General features: G+C 39.0%; 1 protein-coding gene across 1 annotated transcript in view; it reads right to left on the reverse strand.

The window, feature by feature from the left end:
- The window catches only part of LOC127663399 (zinc finger protein 280D-like), a 31,151-nt gene extending 13,325 nt beyond the window's left edge, over window positions 1–17,826 (reverse strand). Inside the window, exons 1-8 of the mRNA XM_052154974.1 lie at window positions 17,753–17,826; window positions 16,907–17,069; window positions 16,466–16,623; window positions 16,126–16,228; window positions 15,756–15,995; window positions 12,622–12,684; window positions 12,444–12,526; window positions 7,899–8,125 (exon numbers count right to left, since the gene is read on the reverse strand). Coding sequence (XP_052010934.1) covers window positions 7,899–8,125; window positions 12,444–12,526; window positions 12,622–12,684; window positions 15,756–15,995; window positions 16,126–16,228; window positions 16,466–16,623; window positions 16,907–17,069 — 1,037 coding nt within the window. The 5' untranslated portion in view covers window positions 17,753–17,826. The remainder of the gene's footprint in view (window positions 1–7,898; window positions 8,126–12,443; window positions 12,527–12,621; window positions 12,685–15,755; window positions 15,996–16,125; window positions 16,229–16,465; window positions 16,624–16,906; window positions 17,070–17,752) is intronic.
- Between the last annotated feature and the right edge of the window lie 897 nt (window positions 17,827–18,723).

Here is an 18,723-nt window from a genome sequence, read left to right on the forward strand (position 1 = left end):
AGCACACATCTTCTCGACAGTCAAAGCGAGGTTACGTTATTGCCCATCGTCCACAGCAACCCTAAAGACACAGGGGGTGGCGGTGCCACCGGCTTGGGCCCGCCATCGCTGCTCGCAGCTATATTTTTGTTTGTTTTTTTAACAGGTTGTACTTCAGTTTTGTTTAAAGATTACGTTCATCATAAACCCTAATTCATCAAAAATGTCTGAAGGAAGAGGCTAAAGTTAAAGTAGCTAATGTTCAATGTCCTTTGGGAAAACAACATAAAACTCAATTTAATATAATTAGCAAAATGTCAAACAACCACCAATAAAAATCCCCTTTTAACAGTGCAAGGACTGGGTGTGTGTGTGTGTGTGCGTGCGTGCGTACACTAAAGAAGCATTTGAGCTCCCAGGGGTATTCGAGAGATACATTAACAAATATTCTACTCAAAGTTTACATTCTAAATGTGCATAATAGCCATTATAATACTGGAAATTACATGCCACTTCTTATTTTGTTTAATGATGTGATGCTCAGGCTACCTCTAGACTCTTTGCCTCACCTGCCATAAGAACCCTGAAGTGGAGCGGCCCATTTTTCAGTCAGCACATTCTGCAACCTCAGCTCCCCTAATAGGGATTTTTATGTGGCTGAACTGTGATCCCCGCTGCCAGAACTTTGGGTGCGCTGCAAACACACCTTCCCATTAAAAGGAGCTTACTGAGGCTTTTCTCATGGCTTGGCTGAGTTATTTAATCAAAGGAACAGTTCTTATAGCAGCCAAACTACCCGCCATTATTCATCTAGGGCCCCAGGAGGGAACGGGGGTATGATAATGTCATCCATTTGAGGGGGAATCCAGTGATGGGGTCTGAGAATGGCTGATTCCCCTCGTCTTTCTTTCTATGTCTCTGGGCTCTTGTAGCAAATGTCTCTCATGAGCAGAGTGAATATCCAGGATATATTACATTTACATTTATGCATTTGGCAGACGCTTTTATCCAAAGCGACTTACAGAGCCCTTATTACAGGGACAATCCCCCTGGAGCAACCTGGAGTTAAGTGCCTTGCTCAAGGACACAATGGTGGTGGCTGTGGGGCTCGAACCAGCGTCCTTCTGATTACCAGTTATGTGCTTAGACCACTACACCACAACTCCATATTAAGCTCTAATACAGTAACTGCACTGCACGCGGTGACCTTCAAAGAGGTTCAGTTACTTTGGTGTTAAAATTGAGACTAAATGGGTCATGTCATGAGGAATAAAATTTTCCTTGATATTTTGACATAAGAGATCATTCAACTATAAAAACATACAGTAAATTTCAGAACTCAAAAATGAATCCCCAATGCATTAAAAGCATTTATTGAAACAAATCTGCAAAAACGCCATGTTCTCTACTTCCGCAACTACCCTACATTATTTTGGAACCCATTCATTCTAAAAGATCTAAAGATCAAAAACATCAACGCCTACTTCACGTCATCGCAGCCTTGGCCCTGCCCACTGTTGCTCCAGTTTGTAAACTGAGAGAGAGCAGGACAGACAGGCCTAGTGTGGCCAAAATACTAAAGGAGACCCATCTGGACTATTTTGAATTATTTTTGTATGTAAACATGCACTATACAGATGTCTTTGACCAGTGCCATATATCTGGCGCTGCTTTTAAAAGATGTGGTGTCAAGTTACAACTCTGAAAAGGAGATGCAATTCTCTTTCATTCAGCTGCTGCTGCTTCTTGCTTTTCTGAGCACAAAAGCTCACTCATCTCTGCTATTTTTATTATCTGCTAATCCGCTAGCAACCAAGGTGGATTTGGAGCGCGTCTGGGAGAAATTGGAGGACATGGAGAACCGTAGCTGGCGGAAGAACATCCATGTTGTCGAAATTCCTGAGGTCGAAGAGGGTCAGGATATGGTGTAATTCCTGGATGGCTCCTTCCAAATCTCCTTCCAAATCTCTTGCGAGCTCACAGGGTTCCGGTGTGGAGATCCGCGGAGGGAGACAGTCCAGATCAATTCTGGCCAAATTTCTGAGATCATCCGATAAAAATCTTGTGTTACACATGGCGAGGAGTAAAGGAAAAAACCACAGCATTTTCTTGTTCCCAGACTTTGCGAATGACAAGAGAGATATGTGAATGATTCAAGGAATGCAAGAAACTCTTACGTCAATGGAAGGTCGCTTTTTCACTGATATTCCCGGCAAAATTGAGAACAGATGCCAAGGAGAGCCGTAAACATTCACATGCCCACAGCAAGTGATGTCCTTCAAAAAGTAAATGGAGTAAGTCATTTTGTGATGAATATATATTCATCGTTGCAGCCGAGTGGTCTGGCCCACTGATCATTCACTTGACTGTTTGAGGAAAAAGTGTTTTTTTTTTTGGTGCTGGTTCTGCCTAGCGGATGGAGTTTATTTTGCAGAGTGGCACACCTGGACAGTTTTGTGGATGAATCTACATGCTCTTTGAGTTTGTTCCACCTATTGGCTGAAGTTTGTTTTATAGATGATCTTTTGCGGTGTAATTCTGTCTCACAAAATTTGTATAGAAACACTGGACTTGAGCAATCTGACTGCAAAGTTGTCGCAGGGGTCCTCGTAGGTGTACATGGACTGTTTGAGTTTAGAGGGATGAACGCCAGTTGGCGCTGTCGTGCGTGGGGTTAATGCACACATATTTATTTTTTCTGTTTGTTTTTTTCCAGGTGATGTTCGGGTTTTAATGGTCGCACCAATGTTGGAATGTGGTCTGTATGATCTTGCTTTTGACACACAATCTATTTTTTCTTATATGTCAAATGTTAATATGAGTGGATTGTCTCTCTCCACGTTGAATGTGAATGGGTTAGGGCAACCCATAAAAAGAAGGAAGGTTATTTATTATCTTAAACGTAAGAAATATGATAGTGTTTCTTCAAGAAACGCATCTTTCCCCGCTGGAAGCTGAAAAATTTGGGAAGATATGTTTTCTTTAGTGCTGGCTCAAGTAACAGCAGGGGAGTCATTACACTGATAAATAAGCATCCACAATTCACATGTCTGAAACAGATTAAAGATAAATTAGGAAGAGTCATTATTGTGTTAGCAGAAATTCAGGGGCAAAGGTTGATTTTGGCTAATATTAATGCACCTAAAGCTGATGATCAGGGCTTTTTTATAGAGTCCTTGATCACAGTGAAGCAAAAGTGTGTAAGCCCCCTAGAGCAACCTTGACACTTCAAAGGATGAGTAAAAATCTGGTAGGGACAATACATTTTCTTTATCAGTCGATAAGATTTAATCTAGAATAGATTATTTTTATATATATCCAAGTCCCTCATTTCAGCTGTCGTTGATTGCTTAATTGGAAACATCTTAGTTTCAGATCACACAGATCACACAGTGGTGAGTGTTGACAACACACAGAGAAAAATAAACCATATAGTTGGCTCTTTAATGTATCCCTTTTACAAAATCCTGATTTCCAACTAATATTAAATACTGAAATCAATGTTTATATGGAGACCAACTGGTCCTCAGTATCCTCTGTGGGCATGGCTTGGGAGGCACTTAAGAACTGCTCTTAGGGGCCGGGTCATATGTATGCCTCATTCATCAAAAAATTAAAAGCACGAGAACTTGTGGAGTTGGAAGAGAATATTAAAAGTACTGGAGACAGAACTGAAGTGATAAATGTCATCTGATGGCCTCAGAGAATTGACCCAATTGAAATATTATTTTGTCATGAAAGTGGAGTTTTGGTTATTTAGGGCAAGACAGTCGTATTTTGAGTCAGGGTACAAAGCAGGGAAGCTTTTCTCTAGATGTATAAAAAGGAGAGAGTCTTTTTCTAGAATTCCCTCAGTGAAATCTGCTGGTGGTGAAATTTTTTACCTCTGCCACTGATTAAATAATACTTTTAAAGAATGATATCTTGATCTCTATAGTACCATGTCTTCGTCTACTGATAAAGTTATTAGAAACTTTGTGGAACCATTAGAACTCCCTAAACTGACGACTGATTAAAAAAATTATCTTGATTCTGAGATAACCTTGGAGGAGCTTGGCGAGGTAATTAAGGCCCTGCCTACGGTCAAGGCTCTGGGGCCAGACAGCTTTGACACTGAATTTTTTTTTATCTTATGCTACAGAACTGGCTCCACTTTTGTTAGAAGTTTATACAGAATCACTAAAGAATGGAAAGCTTCCGCCAACCATGACACAAGCCCGGATCAGTCTGATTCTTAAAAAGGACAAAGATCCAAGCGAGTTTAAGAGTTACCGTCCAATTTCTCTGATCCAGCTAGACGTTAAAATGTTGTCAATTTTGGCTAACCGATTAAGTAATGACAACTCTTATACATACAGATCAGGTGAGGTTCATTCGGGGTCAAAGCTCTTCTGATAACATTAGGCGTTTCATCAATATCATGTGGTCAGTGGTGAATGAGCAGACTCCGGTCACTGCCATCTCACTTGACACTGAAAAGGCGTTTGATATAGCAGAATGGGATTATCTTTTTAAGATTTTGGAAATGTATGGGTTCGGGAATACTTTTATTGGATGGATTAATTTACTTTATAGACACACTGTAGTGGCGGTAAAAACAAATTGATTAATTTCAGATTATTTTAATCTGGATAGGGGCACCCGGCAGGGTTGCCCTCTTTCCCCATTATTGATCTGTATTCCCCTGGTACCATCAGCAGCCGCGATAAGAAGGGAAGATCATTTTCCAGGTGTGGTGGCAGGAGGTGTGGTGTGTAAGCTTTTGCTTTATGCAGATTATATTTTATTATTCATCTCCGACCCCACTAGATCTATGCCCTGCCTCCCCAGAATTATTAATTCCTTTTCTAAGTAATCAGGATACCGAGTTAATTAGTCTAAATCCGAAGCTTTGCCTCTGACAGCATACTGGCCAGTAACAGCTTTCCAGCAGGGTGCCTTCCAGTGGTCCAAACAGGGTATTAAGTATTTGGGAATTTTATTCACAGAAAATTTGGCTGATTTAGTTAAAGTGAATTTAGATCCCCTAATAAAAAGGTTTGAGCGATATGGACTTCATTCCATTCATCCAGGTTAATGTTATTATAATTAATTATATTCTAAAATTCATCTACCTGCTAAAATCTCTCCCTGTAGATGTCCCCCTCTCTTATTACAAGCAATTTGATTGCATAGCAAAGTCCTAGATTACATTTCAATAAATTACATAGGCTGATTGACCAAGGTGGGCTAGGCCTACCCAAGATTTTGTTTTATTATTATGCATTCAGTCTCAAGACACCTGAGAGAGCGCCTCCCTAGTTTGGTATTGAACAGGAAGTTCTTGCCCCTATTTTGCCATTGCAAAGCCTCTCTATCATTCCAACCAGAGAGGTTAAGTCACACCCTGTCATTTTGCATTTGCACTCAGTATGGACAAAATGTCCAGAGTGTTTAACTCAGACATTTAATTGAATGTTGCCTCGAGCATATGGCAGAACCCAAAATTATATTTTAATAAGTCCCCTTTCTGCTGGTCAGAGTGGATTGTGAAGGAGGTTAATACACTCGGTGACCTATATGAGAATGGGGTGTTGAGATCTTTTGAAAATTTGGTTCAACATTTTGGGATCCCCAGATCTTAGTTTTATAAGTATTTACAGCTGCGCAACCTACTTTGTACTATTTGTGGGAGTAGCAAACACACACCTAAAGCGGCAGGTACTCTGGGTGTGGTGATTACTGCTTTTGGAGAAGGTCATGACGCATTAGTGTATTACTCCCAACTAATTCAGAGTCTGGGGGACAGAGCTTTAACTTCTATTAAAAGATTATGGGAGAAAGATTTAAACTTGGTATTGGAGGAGGGAATGTTAGCTAGGACTCTTAAAAATGTCAAGTCTGCATCTAGAGATGCAAGGTTGCTTCTTATGCAATTCAAGATTTCACATAGATTTTAATGGACCCCCTATAGATTGTATAGGCTTGGTCTTAAAAGACACACCCACCTGCTGGAGTATGGAATCATGGCCCATGTTTTTGGTGGTGTATTGAGATCCAGAAATTCTGGTTGAAGGTTCAGAATTTTGTGTGTGACTTTGTGGGCGCACAGGTTTCGTTTTGCACCATAATTTTTGTTTTGGGCGATGGGACGGTCATCACTGTGGGGAATAGTCACATAGAAAATTGGGATCTGACCTGCGTGATGATCACCAGGCAGATTATTTTGAGGGGTTGGAGGTCAGCTGGTGCGCCCCCATTTACAGATTTTTGAAGAGGTGTCATTGGGAAGATGGGATAACTTAGATTTGTTTGTTGGAAATGGGGCAATTATTTGGAGTTTTTGGAGGACTCTTGGGGTAGGGCATGGAGAGAGTAGTGTAGTTTTTGTTGAGTATGATTATAAATACACTTTTAGTTTGTGCGTTGTTTGTGTGCTTTTTTTGAGACCTTGTGTGATCTACTCATGTGTGACTACAGGGACGTCTGTTTGGGGGCAGGGATTGGGAGGGGTGGTTGTGAGGTTTAAATGTTGTATGTATTTTATATATATATATATATATATATATATATATATATATATATATATATATATATATATATATATATATATATATATATATATTTTTTTTTTTTTTTTTTGGGATGCACCGAAATTTCGGCCACCGAAAACATTCGGGCGAAAATGGAATCTTTTGTTTTGAAAATATATGCCTCCCCGCCCCTCATTGCTCAGGTTTTATTCTCGATCGATCTAGCCATTATCACAGCGCTACCAAGCAAAGGCAGATGTCAGCGGTGTGGAAATACTTTAAAGCAGTACCACCGCTCCCTATACACATACTACGCAGTCTGCATAGGGCACAATGCACCAACTCCCTAGAGGGGCACTAGAAAGTCCACCGGCTGCCCTTACTCGCACGTTATATGTTATCCAAGGACCCGAAAGCAGTTGCAGAACACAGATGATCGCTTCACGCTCATATCACGCGAACGCAACAATCCTCTTGACTACTGGTACATGAAAAAGATCGCTTTCCATTGCTAGTATGGATTGCACGCAGGTATTTATCTGCCCAAGCACCAGCACACCTATTCAGTGCAGCATCTCATGTTTTTGATGAGAAGAGGAACCGTCTCTCCTGCCAGAAAGCTGAGCAACTTTTGTTATTGAAGAGAAACCTGACAATTTTACTTACATAGAAAGCAGTCCAATTTGCTGTGTATAGCAATTACATTAAATTTTGTTTAGCCCTGCAAAACTTTGTTTTTTACTCAAGGCTACATCTGTCGTTTACAGTTTGAGGTTGGTTTTAGTTCCATTACTGCTGTTTTGCACTGTTGTTTTGCACAATAATTTTATATTAAAGTGGAAATACCTTTACATAAACACAATAGAGGCCCTCTGCCAATCTGTGTTCTGCCTGTTGTTTTCATAAAATCACAGTGTAGCATATTTGAACTTTTTGAATTTGCAAGATGCTATACTAGAGCTGCTAAGTTCATTACTTGACTGCTGTTTTGCATATCATTATAGTTTTCTAGAACTTTACATTATTTGGATAATTGGTCAAACAAAATCTGTTAAATTTGAATGTTAAAGAACTGAATAAAGAAAAATATATTTAATATTGTTTTAATATATTTTCTGTCCAATTTTGGTGCGTTACTTTCAATAAAAGTGTGATCATTTTATTGGTTTTAGTTTTTCAATTCAGATGAATTAAATTCATGAAATTAATTAAAAAGTATAATATTAATACAATTATATATATATAAAAAGGTTTTTGGCCAAGTGCATCCTGAATTTTCGGTTTCGGCCCAGAACTTTCATTTTGGTGCATCACCAATATATATATATATATATATATATATATATATATATATATATTTTGCTTTTCCTTATTGTAAGATTTAATAAAAAAAACTAAAAACAATACCTGATATTGTTCTTGAGCATTTTTAAACAACTGTTACACTTGAAGGTGATGTTGGACTTTGCTTTCGGGATCAGAGATTGGTCTCCTTCACATTTGCCATAGTAGAAGTCTGAAACCAGCATGATGAGTTTGCCTTTTTCAGAGTCGTAGGCTTTTGCTGCGGTGGGTTGTTTGTCAGGCTTCGATGTTGAAGGGAACACAGAATCCATCAGATGAGGGCAGCAGAGCTGAAGAAGGGGAGGAGTGTTATACTATCTCAATACTAAACTTCCTTTTATGGATCAATACAGTTTGTCTGTCCATATCAGAACACTCGAGATGTCAGTAGAGGAAGTGTTAATATTTAAATGTAAGCTCTATAATGTGTAGATACTATTGGAAAGAACACTGATTTACTATGAACAAACTAGGGCTGCCCCCTTGTAGTCAACTAACCATTAGTCGATGAGAAGAGTCTTGGTCGACCGAGTTTTGATTGGTCAAAAAAAAAACTCAAAGAAGCTTCATCCATTCATTCTCTACCCGTCGGGTATTTCGTTATCCAGGAAAATATATCGTGTGTGAATAAATTTGTTTTGTTTCCTCCTTCATGATATATACACTCACCTAAAGGATTATTAGGAACACCTGTTCAATTTCTCATTAATGCAATTATCTAATCAACCAATCACATGGCAGTTGCTTCAATGCATTTAGGGGTGTGGTCCTGGTCAAAACGATCTCCTGAACTCCAAACTGAATGTCAGAATGGGAAAGAAAGGTGATTTAAGCAATTTTGAGCGTGGCATGGTTGTTGGTGCCAGACGGGCCGGTCTGAGTATTTCACAATCTGCTCAGTTACTGGGATTTTCACGCACAAATTTCTAGGGTTTACAAAGAATGGTGTGAAAAGGAAAAACATCCAGTATCGCGGCAGTCCTGTGGGCGAAAATGCCTTGTTGATGCTAGAGGTCAGAGGAGAATGGGCCGACTGATTCAAGCTGATAGAAGAGCAACTTTGCCTGAAATAACCACTCATTACAACCGAGGTATGCAGCAAAGTATTTGTGAAGCCACAACACGCACAACCTTGAGGCGAATGGGCTACAACAGCAGAAGACCCCACCGGGTACCACTCATCTCCACTACAAATAGGCAAAAGAGGCTACAATGTGCAAGAGCTCACCAAAATTGGACAGTTGAAGACTGGAAAAATGTTGCCTGGTCTGATCAGTCTCGATTTCTGTTGAGACATTCAGATGGTAGAGTCAGAATTTGGCGTAAACAGAATGAGAACATGGATCCATCATGCCTTGTTACCACTGTGCAGGCTGGTGGTGGTGGTGTAATGGTGTGGGGGATGTTTTCTTGGCACACTTTAGGTCCCTTAGTGCCAATTGGGCATCGTTTAAATACCACGGCCTACCTGAGCATTGTTTCTGACCATGTCCATCCCTTTATGGCCACCATGTACCCATCCTCTGATGGCTACTTCCAGCAGGATAATGCACCATGTCACAAAGCTCGAATCATTTCAAATTGGTTTCTTGAACATGACAATGAGTTCACTGTACTAAAATGACCCCCACAGTCACCAGATCTCAACCCAATAGAGCACCTTTGGGATGTGGTGGAACGGGAGCTTCGTGCCCTGGATGTGCATCCCACAAATCTCCATCAACTGCAAGATGCTATCCTATCAATATGGGCCAACATTTCTAAAGAATGCTTTCAGCACCTTGTTGAATCAATGCCACGTAGAATTAAGGCAGTTCTGAAGGCGAAAGGGGTCAAACACAGTATTAGTATGGTGTTCCTAATAATCCTTTAGGTGAGTGTATATATATATATATATATATATATATATATATATATATATATATATATATATATATATATCACACATATACACACACAATTATATCGGAAACCTCGGGGCTGAGGGATTAGTGAATATTCTTGGTTTAGTGATTTTGCATTGAAAATTTTATAATTTATTTAACAAAACTAAAAATTAAAATCAAAATACATTTCTAAATTCAAATTGTACTCCAAACAAAACAAAAAAGCAAATAAATAAATAATAAAGTGATACTGTGTATATATATATATATATCAAATATTCTCACAAAAGTGAGTACACCCCTCACATTTTTGTAAATATTTGATTATATCTTTTCATGTGACAACACTGAAGAAATGACACTTTGCTACAATGTAAAGTAGTGAGTGTACAGCTTGTATAACAGTGTACATTTGCTTTCCCCTCAAAACATCTCAACACACAGCCATTAATGTCTAAACCGCTGGCAACAAAAGAGAGTACACCCCTTGGTGAAAATGTCCAAATTGGGTCCAAAGTGTCAATATTTTGTGTGGCCACCATTATTTTCCAGCACTGCGTTAACCCTCTTTGGCATGGAGTTCACCAGAGCTTCACAGGTTACCACTGGAGCCCTCTTCCACTCCTCCATGACGACATCACAGAGCTGGTGGATGTTAGAGACCTTGTGCTCCTCCACCTTCCATTTGAGGATGCCCCACAGATGCTCAATAGGGTTTAGGTCTGGAGACATGCTTGGCCAGTCCATCACCTTCACCTTCACCCTCAGCTTCTTTAGCAAGGCAGTGGTCGTCTTGGAGGTGTGTTTGGGGTCGTTATCATGCTGGAATACTGCCCTGTGGCCCAGTCTCCGAAGGGAGGGGATCATGCTCTGCTTCAGTATGTCACAGTACATGTTGGCATTCATGGTTCCCTCAATGAACTGTAGCTCCCCTGTGCCGTCAGCACTCATGCAGCCCCAGACCATGACACTCCCACCAACATGCTTGACTATAGGCAAGACACACTTGTCTTTGTACTCCTCACCTGGTTGCCGCCACACACGCCTGACACCATCTGAACCAAATACGTTTATCTTGGTCTCATCAGACCACAGGACATGGTTCCAGTAATCCATGTCCTTAGTCTGCTTGTCTTCAGCAAACTGTTTGCAGGCTTTCGTGCATCATCTTTAGAAGAGGCTTCCTTCTGCGAAGACAGCCATGCAGACCAATTTGATGCAGTGTGCGGCGTATGGTCTGAGCACTGACATGCTGACCCTCCACCCCTTCAACCTCTACAGCAATGCTGGCAGCACTCATCCGTCTATTTCCCAAAGACAACATCTGGAAATGATGCTGAGCACGTGCACTCAACTTCTTGCGTTGCGAGGTCTGTTCTGAGTGGAACCTGTCCTGTTAAACCGCTGTATGGTCTTGGCCACTGTGCTGCAGCTCAGTGTCAGGGTCTTGGCAATCTTCTTATAGCCTAGGCCATCTTTATGTAGAGCAACAATTCTTTTTTTCAGATCCTCAGAGAGTTCTTTGCCATGAGGTGCCATGTTGAACTTCCAGTGACCAGTATAAGGGAGTGTGAGCAATGACACCAAATTTATCACACCTACTCCCCATTCATACCTGAGACCTTGTAACACTAACGAGTCACATGACACCAGGGAGGGAAAATGGCTAATTGGGCCCAATTTGGACATTTTCACTTAGGAGTGTACTCACGTTTGTTGCCAGCGGTTTAGACATTAATGGCTGTGTGTTATTTTGAGGGGACAGCAAATTTACACTGTTATACAAGCTGTACACTCACTATAAATTGTAGCAAAGTATCATTTCTTCAGTGTTGTCACAGTGTTCAGTGTGAACGCGTTTTTGCATTCTTTTATATATTTTGTATTATTTTACAGGCTGCAGAATTGCGTACACAATAAACTGATCTGTGGAAATAAAGTGAATTGAACTCAAAGCACCTCCTGAACTGAGATGTCTGAGATAATTTGCAGCATTCATAAAAAAAAAAAAAAATCGGAAGGCAGAAACAAAGTGTGTGATCCTTAGATGCGTGATTTCCACGAGACTGCATGCCTCTGTATCAGCATGTCATATATGCCCGTATACGGCTTTTCTGTCATCTGTTCTTAATAATATAATAAAGAGTGTTTCTTCAAACGTGTGTATTTGTGTCTACAGGCAAATTATTTATACTACTAATTTGATAATAATAATTTAATAGATTAATGGGAAAACGAGCCAAATATCGTCTTGACATGGTCAAAGCCATCAGCTACTGGCGATCACTCTGACCATCATTGATCCAGAGATCATCGTCTGTCGGCACAACCCTAATGTGCATTTCTCGCTATAAATTAACAAAATCTTCAGACATTCTCTTGCTGAATTTTCCGACACATTCAGAATCATTAACGCTTTTGCCAGTGTCGCTGCGTCTCTCTTCGTTTGTGGAAAATGTATATTTTAAAGTATCATTATTACAGTTTAGTATTTCTCTGTAATGTAGAACAGTGTTAGCAATGTAACTGATAACATTCTCAGCCCTGGAACTCAAACCATTTTCTGATGCCGCTCAACATATAAGCAATAAAATTTATATCATAAACGTGCGACGACTACTCGACTAATGGCTTAAATTAACGACTACTAGTCGACTAGGTAAGTCTTTGGTCGGGGGCAGCCCTAGAACAAACACAAAGAAAGATTGTGAAACACACCAACCTTAATGTGATTTTTTAAAGGAACAACTTGGGAGAACACATTCAGACACTGGGGGCATTTCTTGTTGAAGGGTGACTCATTCTCTGCAGATGTCACAGAAAGAAAGACTGAAGATTTCAAGATGAATAGAGCTTGTTGCTTATGGAAATCCTGCAATGCATCATGGACAAACACTTACCCATGTCAAGCTTGCCTTTTTTGGAGAGACCGTTGTTTGTGTCATTTATCGTTGTGCCATTATCTAAGGGACATAAACAAAAAGCAAAATTAGAAATAATCTATGGCTAACATCATACTTTTTATACAACTTCTGCAGTCTATAGTACGTACACTGCATAGTATACAATTTTTATGTAGGAATACCTAGATGACCTACTACAGTTGAACAAATATGCAGCATACAACGGAGCAAACTATACGGAACACTGTTATTAAATAATTTGCTCTACTGACCTTCCTTTTTCAAAAATCAACCATAACTTTTTACATCTTTTTCATGTCTTATTATTTGATCAGGCTGAGCTTGTTTTAAAAATGTAAAATAAACATGTATTTCCAAGATGATAACTGAACTACACTTGCTGAATTAAACATGCATCGTGTTGAGGTCATGTGACAATGTAGCATATTTGAAATGTTTGTTGCAAATTGTTGCACATACCTAAATAGCAGGCAATATACAGTATATACTTGGCAGCAAATTTTAGCCTAGTATTCTAGACCAAACATGGCCAAAGACTATGTTTGAAATGGAATACCAGCTTAATACTCACTAAATACTGCAAAGTATACACAGTATACTGACTACTATTTAAAAATTAGGAAGTCAACAGTAGGAATTGTTTCATTACCTCATTACACTGGATCTGAGTGATGTCCAATTTTCATCTTGGAAATAAAACAACTGTTATTTTGCACACGGTTTATTATTTTATATTTGAGTAAAATTGACTTAAGAAACAGAAATGGTAAGAGTAACATGTTAGTACACTATTACGAACATAGCCATAGTGTCACACCAGACAAAACACTAGCCAAAGCAGCTATTGGGATTGGGACGAGGGTCCGATCGCATAACGACAAGAGGTGTCAGGTGTGTAAGAGCACTTCACTTTAGATCTGAAAACCAATGCAGCGGTCTGTCACCATGAAAAACCACATTATCCTTTCTAGAATGCAACAGAACTTGAAGATGAAATCCAGTTTTCACAGATCTGCCGGACACATGGTAAATTTACCTGGCAGACTGCATGAGATTTGCGGTGCTGTGTCCAGCTGCGGGAGAAGTGCAGTATAGGTCTCTGCAGCACAATAATGTTTCCTAATCTGTGGCCGTTTTCAAACCGGGATGGGCATTTTTCAACTATCCAATGAAAGTAGGGAATCTCAATGTAGTAATTAGTGGGCGTTTCCAAACCAGGATGGGTGTTTCTCAACTCTCAACTAAGTGGGGAATCTCAATGTAGAAGACAAATCATGTAAAGCAACTGAAAAACCAGGTTTGAAAAAGCCAACTGATTGGGAAATGCACATTTTTGTTCTGCAGAAACACAAGCCTCAGAGAAGTTGAGCCCTTCATTACCGCCAAGGACACTGAACTTAGGGATGGGCATTTCAAGTCATTTGTAGTTGAGCACTCTAACGCATAAAAAACTTTACATTTAGAATTCAACCTTCAACTTTTGTTTTTCTTATGAAAACATTTGCAATATGCATAAACAACAAGATCTAGATTTGAAGAAAAACAAAAATTTGCAAACACAGTTTAAAAACATACTTTCCAAGTCTTCTGAAGTGATACGATCACTTTAAATAAATGGCAGAATTTTCTTTTTGGGAGAAATAATGGCAAGATATCGTTTCAATGTTGCCCATGACAGGCAAAGGCACAAAGGAAAATCAAATTGCAATTTTTTGTGTAGTGTACAAATATTTAAAGCTGGATGAGTACTCGATTTATCGATTACTTGTGCTCATCCCTCATTGAACTCAGCAAAAATCTAGTCGAAATGCACACTAAACCTATTTATTCACACAATTGTTTACAATACAGGCTTTTATGAAGCAACTTCAAATAATGTCACGAAAAAGACATCTGCCAGATTTGATTGAAGTTACACATACATTGACAGAAGCACAAACACTTTCTGTTCAGTAAATCTGACTGATGACATAAGAAGGTTGTTTTCTGCAGATTGTGATTTGGGTTTTGTTCTGTGTAAAATAAATACCATTTGAAATTAAATGCGATCTGCATCCTCATGTAAATGCAATTTTTTTATGTTTATTAAGTAATAGTTGGCAATGCCCCACTTCTACTAAATGTTTTATAGTGTATGGCCATTATTACAGGTAAAACTCAATGTGGGAATCCAGAGGTCTTTATTTACTGAATAAAGCCGCAGGTCTGTATGCTGTCAGTCAAAGCTCAATATGAGCCATAAAAGCCACACAGCTGCACGTCTCGTGCCCTGCAGACGCAATATGAAATCTGAGAGAGTAACGACTAGGCTTTGCATGTGAAATTAGATAAATGCTTAAGGGCCTTTTACACAGTACGTGTACAAGATTGGTGGGCAGACAATGTTTCCGAAAAGATAAATCATTTAATTTCCATGGCTTGTTTTCCCATATTAGATTTCTACACTGAAATGGGTAGATCGTGTTGAGCTTATTAATGAAAAATTAGATCTTGCATTAAAAACAGTGGAGTAGCCCATGACTGTCAGCTTAATATGTAAACATATTTTATAAATTATAGATCTGCTTTGGGTGTCTGTTGGCTTTAGATATTGTTTGTACAATCATTTTGTTGTTGTTATTCAAATCATAGAGTACATCAAAACTTAGGCTAATGAACGCATTTTAGCAAAAAGTGACTTCACCTTGACAACATTATGCAATGTGAGATTTTGAATAATTTTTTCGATTACTTGATTAATCATCAGGATAATTGCTAGATTACTCACAAAAATAATCGATAGTAACATGCCTAATCTGAAGGCAAAATGGCTAGTTAGAACATGAGTAGGATAGAACAGGAGGGTACATTGGTCAATAGTTTGTCCATAATTCACAGAAATCCAGCTTTAAAGCCCTTCAGTCAAATTGTACTTGCCTTTATGAAAGTTTACCATTGTTCAAAAATATATGTAATAATAAGGCCATAATTACAGGTAAGATGGATGGCTCCTCTTTACTGCAGTTACATACTGCGTTTATATACTAGTTTTTCAAACAAATAAAATATAGAATTATGTAAAAAACAAAAACAATTTTCAATCATAAACACTCACACATAGGAAGATTTACCTCTGTTGTTCGGAATTTGTAGGGATGAGGTTATGTGCATGGCTGGATTTGCTGGGATGACCCCCAGTTTGTTATGTGAGACTGTGGTGTGGGACTGAGAAGAGAGGTCTGCAGGAGCCTGTACATTGGTCAAGGTGACCACATTGTTCTGGATGAGCTGCACTTGAGGCCTGTGAATGACTCCTGGCTTTGGTGCTGCACTGACCTGTGACACTATCTGCGGCACTAGCTGCTGACCTGCTGCTTAGGAAACAAACAAGCTGAGTGAAAAAATAATTCATTTCAGATGAAGAGATATTAAACCATATAGTTTCAGGATTTAAAACGGGCATATATCCAGAAGCAAAGCAGCTATGCAGACGCAACATACCCGGCACAACAGTGAAAGTCGTTCCTGGTGGATACTGTGACCCCAAAGAACTGAGGAATGAGGTGTTGCTGTTGAGATTCTGTGGTGTTGCCACAATGTAACCCTGGTAAAGACACAAATATTCACAGGGATTCAGTAACCAGGCCATTTAGCCCAGCCTACCAAAATACACATCAACAAATCCACCTTTAACACTAGTGGGCAGACGTTTTGGCTACTGTTGGTAGAAAGCAACTGCCTTATTGTGCAATGAATATATTCAGCACATATACACAGATTTAAACTGGCAAAGTTGAAAAAGTAATGTCTTGTTTTATACTAACTTGCATATTAAAATTACCTGATTGTTAATGATGATGGGTTGAGGGGCTGTGCCTCTAAGCATTATTGTGGGACCTGTAGCCACCCTGGTGGAGTTTGTCTGGGCCTGCAGAGTCTTTTGTGACGATGCCACCATATGTGTTCTTTGTACTGAGACATTTTGCTGGTTTCCAACACCTAAATATCACAAGATGTTAGTAAGTTACTGATTTAATGCAACCGTGGCTATTTTCATGGCAAAAAAAAAAAAGTTATATTATAAGATTTTTTATTTATCAAACTGATTCAGCCATGACTTTGCTAGAAATCTTGTCAAACGTGTCAGCTGAATAAAACAATTTAAATAATACAAGAAAAATTATGATCAACATCTAACAGTCAAAAGTAACCGTGTCTGATAAAACAACAAACAAACAAAAAGAACAGAAGCGGCAGTGTGTGAATAAATTAAGAGCAGTACCTGTTCTTGTGTTGGCTGTAGGCTTTGAACTACAGATTTCACCAACAAAAATTGGTTCATCGTCATCATCATCATCAATCAAATCTATGAGATTGGCTTCTGGTTTTGCTTTCTGCCACGGCTCCAACTCCTCCTCTTCACACTCCATAAACAGCTCAGACATCTAAACGAACAGGGATGAAGTTGACACAATGTTAAGTTGGTGATCTAACCATTTTAACGACTTACAACTGACATTATGGCAGCAAAATGTCTTCTTGGGCCTAAACATACAATCACTACTCATTAAATACTAGCTAAAGCTTGAAACACCTGCAAAACAAAGGTGCACAATGCAACACAATAATTTGTGTATCGAGTCCAAATGATCTTTGCTGCACACAGAAGACGATCTACATCTACGTATGTCAATGAGATGTTTGTAAGCACATATATAGTGATCCAAAGCCTGTGGAGCTGAAACGCCTTTAGCATGCATATGATACTCTCTCTATAAGCGGTTGTTACTACGGGAAAATACCGGCTAATGGCTATTTCAGATTCCCACTTAAGTAGGCCTATCACTAAACTCTGGGTACAATTAGCATGAATCAAAGTGCAGTCAGGAGAAAAGTACATTAACGTTAAGGCATCAGACACATAGACTTTTGTGTAATATATCTTGTATAATAAAGAGAAATCGATTAGCAGGTCTGCTCTTCTGTCTAGATGCTAACAGGCTAAAAGCAAGAAAAATAGCAGGCGGCTACGAAGAAAAACGGTAAACCACGCAGAAAATATTCATTAGGTGTAATATGATAAACCGCCGACAAATATTGCGGATTAAAAAATACAACTCAACCTTACCTTTTACAATCTTGGCTTATTTACAAACAACATGAGTGTTGATTCTGACAAACCCACAGCAGCATGCAGAGCAGAGGCTCATGGGAAATCAGAGAGATGTCTATTGTTGAGGTGTAGAACCTAAAATCTCTCAACAAATCGAGACTCACTTCTTGAAAATCATTACATCGTATCACAATATTGCAAATGTAGAACATAAAGAAATTGTGTGAAGTGAAGGAAAGTAAATATGGGTATTAATTAAAGGTGCACTCAGTAATTTTTTACTCATTAAAAAAGTTTAACTCTAAAGACATTAATTGTAGCTAATTTGGCAATACATGTAGGAAATCATGAGCACTCACATTAAAATGAAGACTCAAGTCATATCAGTATTCTTAAAAATGGTTATCTACATGGAGAGGGTCCCCTAATGGGTCCCCATGTTAGAATCACACGAATTGTCCGAATACTACTCGCCTGATCTCAGTAACCGTGCTGTCTGTGAATATTACATTTTTACAATGGCATCTGAAACTGAAAACTATTGATTTTAAAAGATGATTCATTCAAACCGATAGGTGTCAGTGACAGTCCAACATCACACAAACACCAAAGTTAATGAGTGCAACTTTAATTGCAAGGCGGGCAACATAAAATGAAGACAAACATAATCCATGTCTAGTTTGAAATTTTGCAGTGCATGCAGCTCGGTATTTCGGTTTTAAAGTGCATTTTTTATGTCGTCTTGGAATTTCACAGACACCTGCAAAAAATATGTAGCATCATTCATACGCTACAGTTTTCAGTCACAGATGCCATTGTAGAAATGTACAATTCACAGCTAACCATGATTAATTTAATTAATGAGTTAAAAAAAAGTGTCAAATTACAGGATGGTTACAGATTTTAAGCGAGTAGTTTTCATCTGGTCATGTGATTCTAACATAGCTGCCCTCATGAAGAGACTCTCTCCATGTAGAACAAAACAG

Source organism: Xyrauchen texanus, chromosome 2 (genome assembly GCF_025860055.1).
Source record: "Xyrauchen texanus isolate HMW12.3.18 chromosome 2, RBS_HiC_50CHRs, whole genome shotgun sequence".
In the NCBI taxonomy this organism is placed as follows: Eukaryota; Metazoa; Chordata; class Actinopteri; order Cypriniformes; family Catostomidae; genus Xyrauchen; species Xyrauchen texanus.